We start from the raw sequence: 15,533 nt of genomic DNA, 5'->3' as shown, positions 1-15,533 counted from the left end.
ACATATGATACGTATCTAATTGATGAATATGCAAGATTAATATGAACATGGACTTGGACATGACCATGGATATGGCCACGGATATGCATGTGAACTGTATAGAAACAAGGCTCACCTGCAGTTTATACTACACTACCCCCTTGAATCCTCGTAATGAAACACGCTTTGCGATCCCCGGCCGCTCTACGCAGCTAATGCAGTAAACACACAGAACAGACTCTCAAGCGTGTAGAACATGGTTCGAACGGCTGGAGGTTAGCAACCTTCTGATCTGATGCGTCCAAGGGAGCGTCCCTGCTCATATCCGGTATTACTTCAGCGCCAGGTTCAGTTTGGCGCGACTCCAATGGTACACTGTAATTATGTAGTATCTCCTGCGTGACTACAGACTTTGTGACCTCTGCTTCGTGACCATGTAACTTGACCTCTTAGTGCTAATGATGTTTATTCCAGAAGTGATGATGGCAGTGGTAGATCGCGAGCAGTTCCGTTCAGAAAATGGATAGACACGAAAGAGGTTGTCGGGAATATGTATGTACTCCGTACGGAGTAGGAAGCTAATGAATTAGGCCATATTTCTTTTCTCCCGCCGCTTCCAGAGATCCCACGTCGATCTCTTGACAACGTTTTGGTCATCACAGAGGGCGGAACAGAGGGTGGAACGAATGGAGAGATGAAGGGACGAATGGAGGAATGGATGAATAAATGAAAAGATAGAGAGCTGGGAGTTTGATAGCTGGATAATCCTCGCGCCAGCTTGCCTGCAATAAGACATGTCATAATTATCACGGTACGTCGGCGACGTTGCATGATTAATCGACTGTTCAACGTCGTGCTGTGTACTCCGTAATATGGATAGGATGATTATGAATCCTAGACAAGCTGCAACCGCACAATGAGGCGCGGAGAGGCCTCAAATTCAGATCTTGGTACGAGGTACACCCTCAAGCGCTGGGGCTGGACTTCCTACACTCTCTTGTTGACGCCGACAGTGTCCATCATGAGCTACTCTGTACATACTGTACCTGGCATCTTGAGGCGGGCATAAAGCTTGAGCCAATTGTCGCAACGAGGATGCCCCCCCGCAACGAAGTTGATATGATGTACATACGGAGGGGGAACTATACGGTAAGTGCTCAGCACAGTGCTTTGACTTGTATGACAGCTGAAAGATTTGCTATCGATGTACGACATCACAAAGGGGAAGAATAAGGGGATATAGGAGAGGTCTAGATGGAAAGAGTAAATACCACTCTGCGCAGTTAGGCGTTATTGCGCCGGCTCGCAATCTGGGTGCAATTCGGCCCATCAGAGCGTGGCATTTGCGGTGAAGAGAACAGCATGGCGAGCGAGGCTGGCAGACGAGGCTGTGGCAGTGGTCCTTGTGACGGTCACAAGATACACCTTCAGGTAGGTTAGAACACGCACAAAATGGATTGGCTCGCTTACAACTCCCATACCTCTCCATCGACAATCACCTCCGGAGCGGCAATGTAGGTAGGTTCCTCTTTGACGACGACGCCGTCCTTGTTCAGCGTCGATGCCTCGTCGGGGATGCGCGTCTTGTGAGTCTGCGGATCTGTCAGCGTAAGTTCAGCAAGGTACGCTCGCAATTCCCAGACCGCGTCGTTCCCACCATTGTGCATGTGCACCGTCTCGAAGCGCAAATACTTGTACAGATCTTCGGCACTGATCTTGTCCTTGCCACGCATGTGCTTTCCAATCGCGGCAGCAAGAGGTCCGCGTTGGATATCGACGATGCGCGAGTTCGGGAACTCGACCAAGAGGTTAATATCCAGGCTCTGGAGCCAGCGGAGATCATTGTGCTGATCGAAGAAGAGGAACACGACCTCGCGATTGTTGTGGTAGGGGGTGTCTGTCTTGAAGGGGGGATGGTCGCCTAGTAGGGTGCGGATCTTGTTCACAAAGGCCTTCTTCACGTGGACCCGGGAGACGTTGTACAGCTTGCCAAAGTCGAAGTCTGTCGCTTTGACGCCGGCATCGGGGCCGAGCGCCCAGTGCCGGTCTCGGCAGTGCCGGGCATGCGATCCTTCACCGAGAATATGTGTGTTCTCAGTGATGGCAAAGTTGCAGGCTTTGATCGAGCCCCACGTGTTTTTGGCCCGATCCCCGGCATCTGCGAAGCGAACGCGATGGGGGTCGAATGAGGCAACCCCAACCTCGGAGACACGATCCTGTGGAGACCCAACTTTCGGGTAGTGTTTGCGACAATGGATCTCTATATCGATTGTCACGAGGACTGCGTTCCCAAAGGCCCAGCCCGGTGCATTAGTGGTGGTAGCGGCCATTGCAATTTATTTCTCAATATACTGAAGTTAATGGAGGTTAGTGGAATGCTGGTATTTCAAGGGGTTGATAACTTGCTATATGAAAGACGTCGTCTTCTCGTGACAGCGGCGGTAAAGGGCGTTGTTGTTTTCTGTTCGGGCGAGGAGGACTTCTCGAGTCGCTGGCCAGAATGGAAGACCAGTACTTATGCATGCTGGAAACATAAAGCGTATGCAATTTCATTGTCTGGTGTCTCAATCTTGTCCAAGGCATTGATTGTGTAGACACCTTGGAACAAAAGCCCATCCCTCGAACATGAACATAGTCCAGACAAAGAAGTATTCGGGGGTTGTGACTGCAGGCGCCAACTCCATGTCGCCCATTGCGCCCAAGATTTGTGTCTTTGTTGTAGCGGAGACAGAGCAAGGGTTAATGATAATGCCGCTTGATGCTGCCGGCACCCGCGACGTCAACAAGCGGCCATGAGGTCAACATGGTGGTGGATGTCTTCAGCGCATGCAACATCAAAAAAAGGGCGAGGGGCCAAAATGCCAGGGGATGGTCAGGGCACCCCCGGCGTCGACAACAAGGCCCTCCATCGCCGCCGCGTCCACGAGACTTGATCATGCAGTTGACGCCTATTGTACGCCACGACCCCGTCGTCGCTTCCACGTGCGTCACTGCAGGTCTTGCGGCTGTTGAAGCTGCTGCAATCTGACCTCGGGCAGAGAGATGTCATCCACCCCAAACTCCCCATCATCCTGCTTGGCTGACATGGCTTGAACACGCCGCTGCAGCGGTATGGACTTCGGGCGCTTTGGGCATCTCGACCGCGACCTTAGGTCATGTGTATACTATGCGGCGTGGCCCTAACAGTGCACTCAAGGGCAGTGATGCCTTTCTGAAGTGGGAGAAAGACTTGACGGTGCAACCTTGGAGACGCGCATGCGTTCATCAATTGGCAACAGCTGATAATGTCTCAGTCTTGTATGTAAGAGTTACCAAGAACTGAGTAGTGGTGGCTACCAAATTGTTCAAGGACATTAAAGGTAGACCTCGAGGCCTGAAATGGTGGAAGGGTAACTGCGCCAAAGACAGCACTCTTCCGCGAGATGGCAAGTGGGAACGGGTCAGCCTCCAGGTTCCCACGAATAAGATTAGATCAAAGAGGTGGTGGCCAGAAGACCAGACAAGGTACAATAGCCAAGGGATTGACGACAAAGTGGGAATGTAATCTCAGGCAGCGGAGTCTCCATGCTTACCGGTCTGGGGGAAAGACCGTTAATTATCTTTTGGAGACCGATTGACGGTCCGCGACAAGAAAACCCGGACCCCGATTGCAGGAAGATGTCGAGTACACAGCTAGGATATGGAAGTTGTGAAGCAGGAGAAGAGAGACAGCTTATGCTGAGAGCAGACAATCTCCCAATCGGTCATCTTACTTAGTCTCTCACCTGTCCATTTAATGACAGCATTTCCTTGAAGGGGCTGAGTGCTCGACCGGAGCATCCTCACAGCAGGTGACTCCGAAATTATGTTCACGTGTGGAACAACATACAACATTCTCCTTCACGTCCACACATACCCAGTCAAGTAAAGACTTACCTCGCATCCCTCACTTGGCCGTTGAAGGACTCCAACGTTTTGAGTTGGTATCTTCGATGATATCATTTCGAGCGCCGTTCAACGCCCTGACTGTACATGGTGGGCGGCTTCCCAGCAGAACAAGGCGAGACTGTGGTTCATAACTGGAACAACTTGTCAACAGCCTTCCAGTCCATCGTCTTCTGCTCCTCGAAATTCTGCTTGTCCAGCTCTCGCTGTTGATCTGCGGGGGGAAGCACTGCACAGTTTCCCGCCAGCATCAACCAAGCGTCTGCGGCTGTGACTGTCGTTCGAAAGCCAGCCACATCATTTGTGTCTCCTCCGGACTCAATCGGTGCGAAATGAACGGTGTGCTGGTTAATATAGGACCTTGGATTGTCGGCGTGCAAGCGATGTCCAATGGCAATACCATGTTCATGTAGAAGTTTGACTGCAGAAGATATCTGCCCTCTCCATTTCTCCTTGCATTTTAGGAACTCGGCGGAGTCGTTCTGGCCGGCAAACAGTCCCTCCACTACTGCCAACGTCTTGGCTTTTGACACATAGGTGAGGAGAACGCCAGCGACCAGCAACTCTTTCCCTGTCTCCTCGCCTGTTGGCTGATTTGTTGCTGATGGATAACCTTGTGCGCCCCGGTGCTCAAGTCCTCCACCTGCGTCGCTGACCACAACACCCAGAAGCTGCGGAATGTGTCCACCTACGCCATCGTTTAACTTTAAATGCAGTAGAGCATACGCATTGATCTTGTTCAATGAGGCATTCGAGATCTCACCATTGCTGACGTTCCTCGTCGGTTTGTTGCAGGACAAGAAGTATCGCACTCTGCCATCTTGTGTCAGCACCTTGGCCGGCGGATGGCGCCAGTCCTTCTCCTGTCCCAGAACAACCAGATCTCGCGCTCGGTACCGAGGGAGATCCTCTGGGATCGACTCAAAGTCGGAGAATGGCAGGAGGTGGTGTTCGTAAGATGGCTTCTCCACTGGGCCGCTCGTGATTTTTGCCACCGCATCGCCGGTCCCCGGAGATGCCACCATTTGCAACTCGTACGCCGGGGTGCGCAAATGGTCCTCGAGTGTTTTCCATTGCCGGGTAGGGGGAGCCAATTCTTCCAGCACGGGCATACACTGGCTGATGATGCAGTCACACAGCTTGTTCCATCGCTCAACCCAATTCTTCATACCTTCGACTCTGGGCGCTGGCTCCTTGTTAAGCTCAAGCCATCTCGTTGCAAACAGGGTATTTTTGACGTCTTCGCGTGAAACCGAGACGCGGAAACACACGGCGTTGCGCCAGAACAGCATCCAGGACTTGCCCTCACGCTCGTCCTGCATGCCATAGCGGACGATATGAGGGGTCGAGTCAAAGAATCGGATAGTAGACATGGTATGGCAATCACATCCAGCTCACACAAGTGATTCGCTATGGTCCGCGTGGGCAGTAAATGAGACCAAGGGGGGAGTCGTCGACGCAGTGCAAATTACTTAGTGAATCGTACAAAAGCGCAATTGTGCCTGGTGTATCTAGGCAGCAGTACGCCTCGTTGATGCCCAACAGTCGCCAATCCACTGCGCCCTGCCCGTCTGTTGCCTGAGCAGGCAGCCGCCATGGCGATCGCGTGTCGCAGCTGTCAGGCAGTCCTTCCTGCTGCACGAATAACCTGCGGCTGTGGTACGGAGTAGTCAGCCAAAAGGTACGAGGTACTGGCGGCACCGCGGGGTTGACCAATTACGTCACCTATTTGGGAGTCACACATCTCTCACCGAGCTGTCACGTAACGCTCAGCGTTCCTGATCCTCGCTGTAGCTGCGTTAAGAGGAATCAGGTGAGAAGACAAGCATGAGGTTCACTTGTTGGTGTATAAGTCGGCCGTGCTTACTAGGGATGCGGGAATAGTGTCAGGTCTGGATGCGCTCTTGTCGACCACTCTCCCTGGCGATTGTTCCTGACATCTCACTGCCGACGGGGAAGTTCAAGAAATGCATCTCAGAAGGAAGCTTTAAATAGTTTCCAATGAAGACTCGTCCTTACAAATGTACATACGTACGGAGGCTTACACGCACTGGAATCTCGGATTGCATGTCTCGCAGCTTGGCACCTGCTTCAAGTTAGGCGTGGGAGTCGGGACAAGCTTTGTTTCCCTGGATCGAATACCTTTCCTCTCGTTGCATTCATTTCTCGATCTCAGGCGCGCCACGACGCATCAGGCCCTGAGCCACAGCCGTGACCCTGACCGGCTCAATGTCAGGCAGTACTCGAACAGCCCTGGATCATGGAGCACAAAATAAGAGATATGGACTCTCCGTTCCTGAAACGTGCGACCCTTTGTGAGGCAAGTAAGCAATGGTTGGGGTGCCAGGAAAATCTCAAGGCTGCAACACTTGCAGGAGGAGAAAGGTCCGGGTATGGGGATCATTGTCCCAAGATGCGCTGGAAACAAGCGTTCTGATATACTCCAGTGCGATCTCGAGAAGCCGCATTGTCGACGCTGCGTCTCATCCAGCAGACAATGCGAAGGCTACGAGCGGTATGCGGTCTTCATCAATCGCGGCCAACAGGGACTCCAAAAGAGACAACGACTAGAGGAAGTCAGAGCGCCAACGACTAGCGTTCCATCTGCATCGGGGCTTCAATATGCGAACATGCCACTGAATCTCAACCCTTCGCCCCGTCAAGCCAATGAAACCCAGCTCATCTCCTCTTTCTGGGAGACCTACTCCGCAAGTGCCACGCGATACCCAGGTCCAAGGGAGCCGGCCTGGCTGTATCGGTCAGTCAGCAGTGCGATGACCGCGGCCGCACCCTCGGTGCTGCTCAAGCAAGCGCTACTCTCCCTCGCGTATATCCGTATTGGCAGACTGGACGATGACCAAGTATTGATCATCAGGGGTCAGCAGATCTACGGCAATAGCCTGCGCTTGATGCAGACCGCGCTACACGACCCGAATCTCGCTCACAGCGACGATATCCTTGTCGCTGCGCGATGCATGGTCCTGTACGAGTCTTTCGAATCCACGTCCGGGGACATGGCTGCATGGCAGAACCACATTCTTGGGATCTCGCGTATCATTCACCTCCGGGGTGTGCACCGGACCTGCGACCCCATGTCCCGCTCGGTCCTCGAATCGATACGCTACAACGTGATGATTGTGTCGCTGATGCGGAGCACCGCCTCGTTTCTCGGGGGGTCAGAATGGTTGACCGTGCCGTGGGCGGGAGTTTCCAAGTCCCTTGATCAGAGATTATTCGACTATGGCTTCACATTGGCCAACTTGATGCAGAGGAGCGAGACGCTCTCGACGTCAACGTCAAAACCAGGCCCATCCCAGCACCGACGCCAGCAACTCCACCATTCAACCCCGGAGCGGCAGACCATTATTGAGATCCTCGAGCAAACACTAGCATGCTATATCGGCCTTGCGAACCTGCGCTTCGAGCTTTTAGCGACGCAGACGAAGACATTGCGAGTCGCGAATCCACCATCAATTCAGAACCAACAATTGTATAACGAGGACAACACCACCGACGAACAGGACATCCATCTCAAGCGCGCGGATAACGACCCTCAATCCATAACCCTCGCCATCCTCCTCGCTCTCGACCTGACGTTTTGCATCTTCGCGAGCGCACTCGTCCAGCACCACTTTGGCGATCAGGACCATACAAGCCACTCGCACCACGATCTCTTCGCCCAACTCGCAGTATTTTTGGCCTCCACACGCAGACTACGACTAGGCCAGCAATTGCTGCGACACGTCCAACTCTCCTGTGCTGCGCGATCGGAACACCTGCGCCCAAGGGTCATATTCCCGCTCAACGTCCTGAGATGGGAGATGCGGCATCGTCCAGCCGAGGCGGCGCAGGTGCGCGCGCTGTTCGAGGCTGTCGCGTCGAGAGGCAAGTTCCGGATCGCGAGGGGTGTTCAGAACGCGGGGAAGAAGCTTGTGCCGGGGATCGTCTTGGAAGCCGAGAGGTAAGGCAGTCGCAATCGGAGTCGCAGTAGGGAGGAGAAATGATAGCGCTAGTGATCGGGATTGAAATGGGATGGGGATTGGCATGATATACCGTGCTGTACTGTAAACTGTAAACTGTATACCGTATACCGCGTCTCGCGGGGTGTTATCCCGACTGAATCGAATAATGTCATTCCGTACACTGACTCTGGCTGCGGGGACACAGCAGAGTAGAGCAAGAGTAGATGAGACCGAAACATGTCGTGGCAGGCCGATAGGCAGGCAAGCGGACCATGAATTTCGACAAGTCGAGTCAAGAAAAGCAGGGGCCAAAGTAATATATGTATCCCCGAAAACACAACCTTCATACTTCTAAATGTCCTGTCAGCTACCTACCCACGTAGCTAGCCTGGCAGCCAAATTAAGCGTCACAGTAGCGATCCAAGTGTCACGCAGCTGGGCTCATCAAATAGCACGCCCGTCGCACATGTGGTAAATGCTTGACATCCACCCCAGCCAGCCCAGCCCAATGCAGCCCGAGTGAACGCAATGAACCGCAACATTGGAATCTGCGATCATGCGGAAAATCCGGGGTCGAGTATCTCTTTCTCGCTTACACCCTGACAACATCGTCAGGGGAAGGTCCAGAGGGATCACCCTCGGTCTTCAGGCCTTTCTCGGCGACCCACTCCTCCGGCGCGAGGTGCTCGTCACCGGTCTTGAAGACGACGCCGGGGTGTGCGACGATCAAGCAGTAAGCTGAAAGGACGACCATGCTGGATCAACAATCATCAGCAACGCAACGTCGGCAGAGAAAGCAGTATGTAAACTTACACCGACTCCAGCGCAATGAAGAGGGGCTCATCCCTCAAGGCCTCGCTGTCGCGCGAGTATCCCTCGCTGAGCTCGTAGACCCGATAACAGCATCGCAGTAGGATCAGGACCGTCGCCGCGGTGAGGAAGGCGCAGAAGAGCATAAATCGGCGGGGCCAGCGGACGGCCATCCACACGGAACGGCTGCGGACGGCGTAGTCGACGCAGAGGGCGGCAAAGACCACGAGCGTGATGACTTGGAGGATCAGGCCCGCCAGGGCGATGTCGACGCCTGTTTGGGATTTGCCGTTGGAGGTTGACGACATGGCGCCGCCGGCGGCCTGGAGGATGAGGGATATGATGTCGCAGGGGATGAAGATCCAGTAGAAGAATTTCGGGGCGAAGCGGGAGTGCTTGACGCAGATGTATTCGACACTGGGGTATTTCAGATTAGCTGAGGGTACGGTACGATAGACTCCGTGGTGAGGGAACCACTAACATTTGAGCCAGCAATACGTAGATGGCGGCGGAGAAGAAGACGGGTCCGATTGTGATCAGCACTAGAGACGAGACGTGTTAGTGAGACATGAGGAGCAGGCTAGGTGCAGGCAGGGTGTAGGCAACGTACCAATCTGCATGATGAACCCAGCGTCACCCCATGGATTCTGCCAATACAGGATCCGCCCGACGTATCCGAGGATCTCGTCGAGGCAGCCGAGAAGCATGGCGCTCATGAATCCCCATTTCTTGTAGCGGAAGCCCATTACAGCTTGGATGCCCATGCAGATGGCGTATAGAGCGATGAGGGTGCTGCTGGCGGCAATTGATGGTCTGTAACCATAGACGCTCAATTCAATAGGGCACGCCGAGACGGTGCAGTTGGAGTTGTCGCCGCTGGCAAAGTAGACCACGCCACTAGGCGTTGTGTAGACGAGGGTTTCGTCTGGGAGGCGGCTGACAGACATGGCGGTGGTATTGAGAGGGGAGGTGACTCGTAGGAAAGGGGTGATACAAGGGGATTACTGCTGTGTTTGAAGGTCGCCTGTGTGAAGATTGAATGGTTGTTAGATTGCTTGGGATGGCCAGCTTCTCTGTTGGTGTCGAGGTTGACTGTATTTCGAGGGTCCCTGGAGAATATATAGATGAAGAGGCACAGAGTACCAGCTGGCAGGCCTGATGCATTGTGAATGAATACCTGGGCGTAGTGCACGAGCTTTGGAGCTGCTTGGCATCGTCTCAGTATAGCACCCGATCAGGCAAGGCCATAGATCTTGTCATGGACATCAATGCACTAGCGATAAGGCCGTAGGTCTCCGGCCGTGGTGTCTGGACCAATAGATCAGGGTATGGGGCGGTGCAGACAGGGCTGAACAGCATCTTGTCTTCTGCCCCTGTTCACTGCACGTGGGAACCGGGCGTCGAATACGTCGCAGACACCGTGCAAGTGGTCCGGGACGAGCCCCGGAAAAGATCCAAGGACGATGCGGCGGCGGGCCTTGTCGTGTTCCAAGCCTATTCGGGTATTCATCTTGCGAGAGACGGGAATGAACCAGGGATAAGTCGATAAACTGGTCGAGTTTCTTTGTGGAGTGATGAGGCGGAGGGAGCCAAAGCATCGGCCGTAACGTGGAGCGCAGGCAGAGACGGAGATCAGGGGGTGGGCGCCCGAAGCCAATCAGCGGCCGTCGCAGTATGAGCCCAAAAGAGGGAAAGCGCGGTCTTGGCGTGTTAGTCACTGCACTTCAACAGCGCGTCATCGCCGTTTGGTGCAAATCGAGAAGCGCCTCACTAATCTCCTCCCTGAGCTTTCAACAGGCCGACAACTACGAGGTCCTTCGTACTGCTGTGCAGGAGCACTATGGCAATGGCGCTACACACGGCGATAAACTGGCAGCCTGAATTATCTGGTCTGACCGCCAAGGTCGACAGAGTCGCAGGCTGCAGACATCCCATCTGGTCCGCAGCCCGCGAGTACAATGCAACCAGCATCGAACCTCGAGGACCGGCTTCATCATGCCTCCAACTGATCAAAATAGCATCACAATATACGCCTCTTCGTACGGATAGAACTGGGCCTGTTCGATGGGAAGGATAAATCATACCATCGTGATTTGCGGCATTTGGCCATGAGCTCCGAACCTCACACAACGGAGGGATGTTGCTCCGAGATGCCAGACCCGGGCCACAACCTCGGAGTGCGGACGATGGCTTCAAGAAGCCATCGGTCGCACCACCAGCGCGGCGCTTCTCAGCTCCATCACGGCGCAATATGCCCGCCCTGCCTCGCTATATAACGACGACTGATTGCTTGCAGCAGAACACCGGCATCTATCTCATAGTGCTACACCGCCCGCATCATATCACTCCGCAGCTCCACAACACGAACCCAACATGCCTCGGCCAACAACCATGAGAGCCTGGCAATATACTAGCACGCATGGCGGTCTCGAGAAGAACCTCAACCTCAACCAATCCGCCGCCATACCCTGGCCAAAGCACGATCAACATCTCGTGCAGGTGCTTGCAGTGGCACTGAATCCCATCGACTACAAGCCCGCAGAACTTCGACTCCTCAGTCGTCTGGCCATCCCGAAGCCAGCAACCCCGGGCCTCGACTTCGTGGGGTACCTCGTCACGCCGGCTGCAGGGTCATCCCTGAAACCGGGTCAACTCGTCCATGGCGTCACGGGCACGGTACCCATGGCGGGCGGCGGTCTGGCCGAATACGCAGTCTCCAAGCGAGAACAAGCGGTCGCTGTGCCCAAGGGGATCGACCGCACCGACGCCGCCACTCTGGGTGTCGCAGGACTGACGGCCTACCAAACGATCGTCCCCTACGTCAAAGCCGGGGACAAAATCTTCATCAACGGCGGGTCCGGCGGAACAGGCATCTTCGGAATCCAGATCGCCAAGGCGCTCGGCTGCTCCGTCACAACCAGCTGCTCCACGGTGAACGTGGAGCTCTGCAAGACCCTCGGCGCGGACAGCGTCATCGACTACAAGAAACAGGGCGTCCTCGAGGCGCTGAAAGCCAGTGGCCACAAATTCGACCACGTCGTGGACAACGTGGGCATGGATTTCGAGCTCTACTGGAAATGTCACGAGTATACGAGGCCCGGTGCGGTGTTTATGAACGTCGCTGGACACATCACGCTGTCTTACTTCTGGGACTCGTTTCTGCGGCGCGTGTGGCCGGCCTTCCTGGGTGGCGGCCAGCGAAAGTCGCAGGGATTCTTCGCGCAGGCGAAACCCGAGCAGCTGGCCCAGATCACGGCCTGGATGAAGGAGGGCAAAGTGAGGGCCATCATTGACTCGAAGTTTCCGTTTGAACAGACCCCGCAGGCGATCGCGAAGCTGAAGACCTCGCGCGCGAAAGGCAAGATTGTCGTCGAGGTCTCTTCAAAAGACTTCAGGCCTCCGGAGGGCCGGTAATCCAAGTGTTTCTAAATTCGCCCCGAAACTCTTCGCTCCGAATGGCCATGAAGAAGAGGGTGACTCATCCTACTCAATTTTCCCCGTCCACGCAGCACCTTGCCATAGCCGACCATTTTAAGACAGCAGCTTCGATAAATCATGACTGAATCTTACGTGCTGGAGAGCGCCAAGGCCATGCCGTCTAGGGGATCCTGCAAGGCCTTGAAGCAGGTCAAGGAGTAAGAGATGAGGAGGCAGGGTTACCGGCGCACGGAGAAAAGGCCATGATACCGCCTAGCATTGCCAGGAAGTCGCTTTTCTCGTTCGGAGATTTCTTATCATTCCTGCAAGTGAGAGCCTTGTTGTTGCTGAGCTATTATCTTCCGTTCTGGTGCCGAGTTGACATGGTGGTGGGAAGACACTCCGGGAGGCCAAGCACGACTAGCCTCAATCCAGGAAACCTTTTAGGCCCATTCCAATATCACACAACACAGTTCTCTTTCTTGTTCCTGAAAGCGGAGCATAAGCAAGGGCTCATTCTCACGTCGGTCAAAAGTCACCTCTTTTCCTGCATCCAATTCCTCCACTCTGATGACATGGCCTCCCGACAAGTCAGTATACGAGCCGTTTGTCTTCAAGGTCATAGTCCCGACCGCAGGTGGTAAGATCTCTGCGAATATTTCCAAGCCTGTCACCGTGGCGAAATGAGGTTCATTGGGAAGGAGCCGCACTGGACGCACGCTGCTTGCTGTGAGAGTCGACGTGCTCGACCCGCTCTCCCACCACTCATCGCTCGATGTTTGGTTGCTTGCTGATGAGTGGTCGTGGGCGGGAGGTGCGACGATGTCCTCTATTGGGATCCTGACGCTCTGTTGCCTTGGTGTTTCTGACCCGTCAGTAGTTGTGGCTGCCCTGTCAAGGTCCACGGGTGAGTTGGTCCTCGACGGTTCAGCAGAATTTACAACCTCTGGAGGGATGCTCGTAGCATCAATGGTGGGTATTGTCGGCTGGACAATGCTTGTTCGTGAGGCGTGCTTTACACTCAATATTGTTGTGGCAGGCGAGAACTTTGGAAAACTTTGCAGATTGTGTCTGCTCGTGAGAGGGTGGGGGCGCTTTGGATGTGGTACTGTCAGAAGCCGTGAAGACTTGTCATGCATGCGCTGTATGATGGCCCTGAGAGTAGCAACATTTTCTGGCGTATACTCCGCTAGGTCAGGGATAGTCCACTGGTCGAATAAACGTCCATGCCAAGTCGATACAGCGAAACGACTATGTTCGACGATAAGAAGATGGCACAGAAAGCACGCCCCTTTGCTGGTACCGATGTACCGGGGTGGCAACGTCGTTACTGGCTGTAGATAGTGTATGACCAATTGAACTTCCGCATGAACATGGCAATCGACTTTCTTCCCGGTAAGCGACACAAGGCTCGGCCGAGGTTTGTAGGCATCAACGTACTCGACCTTGATGCTGGAAAAGAGATGCCGTGTTGCTTTTCTGTGAGCTGCTCGGGCAAGTGTATCTGGGATTCGATGATATGCTGCGAGCTTGTCGATTTGCATGATAAACTTATTATTGAACCACTTACGACAATTGAGCCCGGCGTTCTTCAGAGTGGTTCGAAATGGCAAAGCTCCGTCAGAAGTGGTGATTGAAAAGCACTGATTGACAATCTCATCCATTTCGAGTGTCGACAGCGGCTTGCCTGGGCGTAATTTCTCCTCGAATATTCGTGTCAATCCCGAGATCTTATGCACGAGATCTTCGGCGACAGGTGTTAGGGCTTCCTTTCGCATACGGTCTAAAGTGTTCATGAGTTTCTGTTCGTCTGTTATTCCACGCGAGTGGTTATGCGCAGGCGGCCGTCCAAGGAACAAGCTCATGCGTGATTTGATGCGCTCCTGCGAAAGAGAGAGAATCAAGGCCGAGATCCGTGAAATGCAGCTCTTCAGTGGGAGTTCTGACTCGGGGATGAGCAATAAGATGCGATATAAGCCAGCATACCACTAACCTGTTTGTGCGCACGACATCAAGCAGCCACAGATTCGCTCGAAATCGTCTCTCACTTCACTCCGGACCCCTTCATTTGCAGCAACACGCAGGACAATACCAGCGGGATCATGGACTTCCTCAATGCATATAGCAGTTACTGATTCCACGCCTTCCCGCGCCGCCGAGATGAAGGCAAGGTCGTCAGCAAGCCGACTTTCAGTTTGAGGAGGGAGAAACCGGGTTTCGGTGGCAGGTCCCAGGTGTTGGCTACTATTAGACATCGACCACCAGTGTTTCGAATCGTCGGGCACGCCATCCGTAGCTCGGGACAGCGCAATGACCGGTCCGGCGGAAATGTTCTTCAGGCAGATTCTTCCATATAGAATGGTTCGGTTTCGCTGTGCGTACGGGCTTTGCGGTCGACATTATAGGATAGCAGTTCCAAGGGGTGGAAGACAGCTTTTGCACACATTGAATCGTCGCTGATATACTCGAGGACGCAATGGAGCTGGAACCTGGAGCTAATGTTCATGTTGTACGACCAGTAAGGAAGCGCCAACTGGCGTTCGGGGATGCTTGGTTCTTACGCTTCTCATTGGAGCACTTCTGCAGGAGGCTTGCATGTTGTCCAGGGCTGCAGCGCGGAGTCTACAGGCCCAAAATTGCTGCTGTTGGCTATTGGCAGCCGTGCTTGCGCATCGACACTGCCCAAAAAACCGCAGCGGTAAATGCCACGCGGGGCTGAGCAGCTCTTGAGATGGGGGTTTTGATCCTTCGTCGGCGGACTCATGTTTTGTGAGAATGCTGTCAAGAACGCTCTAACCAATTAATCTGATTGTTGCGTTGTGAGGACGATCCGCGCGAGCAGCGTAGTCGCGGAACCGAGACTGAACCCAGCTTTTTGCAAGGTCCCCTGCGAACGACCGGAAGACATCGAAGTGTAACGTTTCCAGAAGTAGCTTCAGCTTCTGCAATACAAATGCTTGATCATTCTCGTAGGTAAGCTCAGGACCGATGAGTCCAAGCGGAAAGAGCCGTGCGCTGTTGAACAGGGAGTTGCTAGGCAAGGTGCGTAAAATCCCTATAGCGAACGTTCTGAGTTTGCGAATCTGCGCTCGTGCCATGAACGGCGGGTATGCTCTCGTGGTATTCGACTGTGTCAGGCTCACTCGATCTCTCAGCTGACGAAAAAAGTAGATACGGCTTGAGGTGCGGTATATTTCCGTGACGGTGGCCTGATCATCCTGTTCTTTGGCATGCATTGTGCCGGTACCAGATTGGAAAACACGTCCTCGGACATGACCTTGTATATCTGGGGGCACAACTGATCTGGTGCTGAAACTTGGCAGAAAGTTGAAGTCTCCATTCCATAGGTTGAAGTCGGCCAAGCCAACGTTCTCAACGTCATTACCGATATGCCAAAGGAGAGACATGAAATCCTGTGGAGAGCAATCCGACAAAGGAAGG

At 53.9% G+C, this 15,533-nt stretch overlaps 7 protein-coding genes across 7 annotated transcripts; 2 read left to right on the top strand and 5 right to left on the bottom strand.

Moving 5' to 3' along the window:
- Positions 1–1,445: 1,445 nt before the first annotated feature.
- A1O7_02342 (uncharacterized protein) lies at positions 1,446–2,309 on the bottom strand (the record flags this gene model as incomplete). Its single annotated transcript, XM_007756375.1, has 1 exon — positions 1,446–2,309. One exon carries the CDS (start codon positions 2,307–2,309, stop codon positions 1,446–1,448), a length of 864 nt encoding a protein of 287 aa, XP_007754565.1.
- A 1,722-nt stretch (positions 2,310–4,031) lies between these two features.
- A1O7_02341 (uncharacterized protein) lies at positions 4,032–5,276 on the bottom strand (the record flags this gene model as incomplete). Its single annotated transcript, XM_007756374.1, has 1 exon — positions 4,032–5,276. One exon carries the CDS (start codon positions 5,274–5,276, stop codon positions 4,032–4,034), a length of 1,245 nt encoding a protein of 414 aa, XP_007754564.1.
- Positions 5,277–6,533: 1,257 nt separating this feature from the next.
- On the top strand, positions 6,534–7,868 carry A1O7_02340 (uncharacterized protein; the record flags this gene model as incomplete). The annotated part of the gene is made up of 1 exon (XM_007756373.1): positions 6,534–7,868. One exon carries the CDS (start codon positions 6,534–6,536, stop codon positions 7,866–7,868), a length of 1,335 nt encoding a protein of 444 aa, XP_007754563.1.
- A 589-nt stretch (positions 7,869–8,457) lies between these two features.
- On the bottom strand, positions 8,458–9,622 carry A1O7_02339 (uncharacterized protein; the record flags this gene model as incomplete). The annotated part of the gene is made up of 4 exons (XM_007756372.1): positions 8,458–8,620; positions 8,679–9,092; positions 9,157–9,217; positions 9,286–9,622. 4 exons carry the CDS (start codon positions 9,620–9,622, stop codon positions 8,458–8,460), a joined length of 975 nt encoding a protein of 324 aa, XP_007754562.1.
- Positions 9,623–11,048: 1,426 nt separating this feature from the next.
- Positions 11,049–12,089, top strand: A1O7_02338 (uncharacterized protein; the record flags this gene model as incomplete). Its single annotated transcript, XM_007756371.1, has 1 exon — positions 11,049–12,089. The coding sequence occupies one exon, from the start codon at positions 11,049–11,051 to the stop codon at positions 12,087–12,089; it is 1,041 nt and encodes a 346-aa protein (XP_007754561.1).
- Positions 12,090–13,165: 1,076 nt separating this feature from the next.
- Positions 13,166–13,699, bottom strand: A1O7_02337 (uncharacterized protein; the record flags this gene model as incomplete). The annotated part of the gene is made up of 1 exon (XM_007756370.1): positions 13,166–13,699. A coding segment is annotated over one exon (534 nt), but the record flags the coding sequence as incomplete, so codon positions are not given.
- Positions 13,700–14,884: 1,185 nt separating this feature from the next.
- A1O7_02336 (uncharacterized protein) lies at positions 14,885–15,499 on the bottom strand (the record flags this gene model as incomplete). The annotated part of the gene is made up of 1 exon (XM_007756369.1): positions 14,885–15,499. One exon carries the CDS (start codon positions 15,497–15,499, stop codon positions 14,885–14,887), a length of 615 nt encoding a protein of 204 aa, XP_007754559.1.
- Positions 15,500–15,533: the final 34 nt, after the last annotated feature.

Source organism: Cladophialophora yegresii, assembly GCF_000585515.1.
Source record: "Cladophialophora yegresii CBS 114405 chromosome Unknown aczIN-supercont1.2, whole genome shotgun sequence".
Classification (NCBI taxonomy): domain Eukaryota; kingdom Fungi; phylum Ascomycota; class Eurotiomycetes; order Chaetothyriales; family Herpotrichiellaceae; genus Cladophialophora; species Cladophialophora yegresii.
The sequence above is the reverse complement of the archived record's forward strand: the minus strand, read 5'-3'. Positions and strand labels throughout refer to the sequence as shown.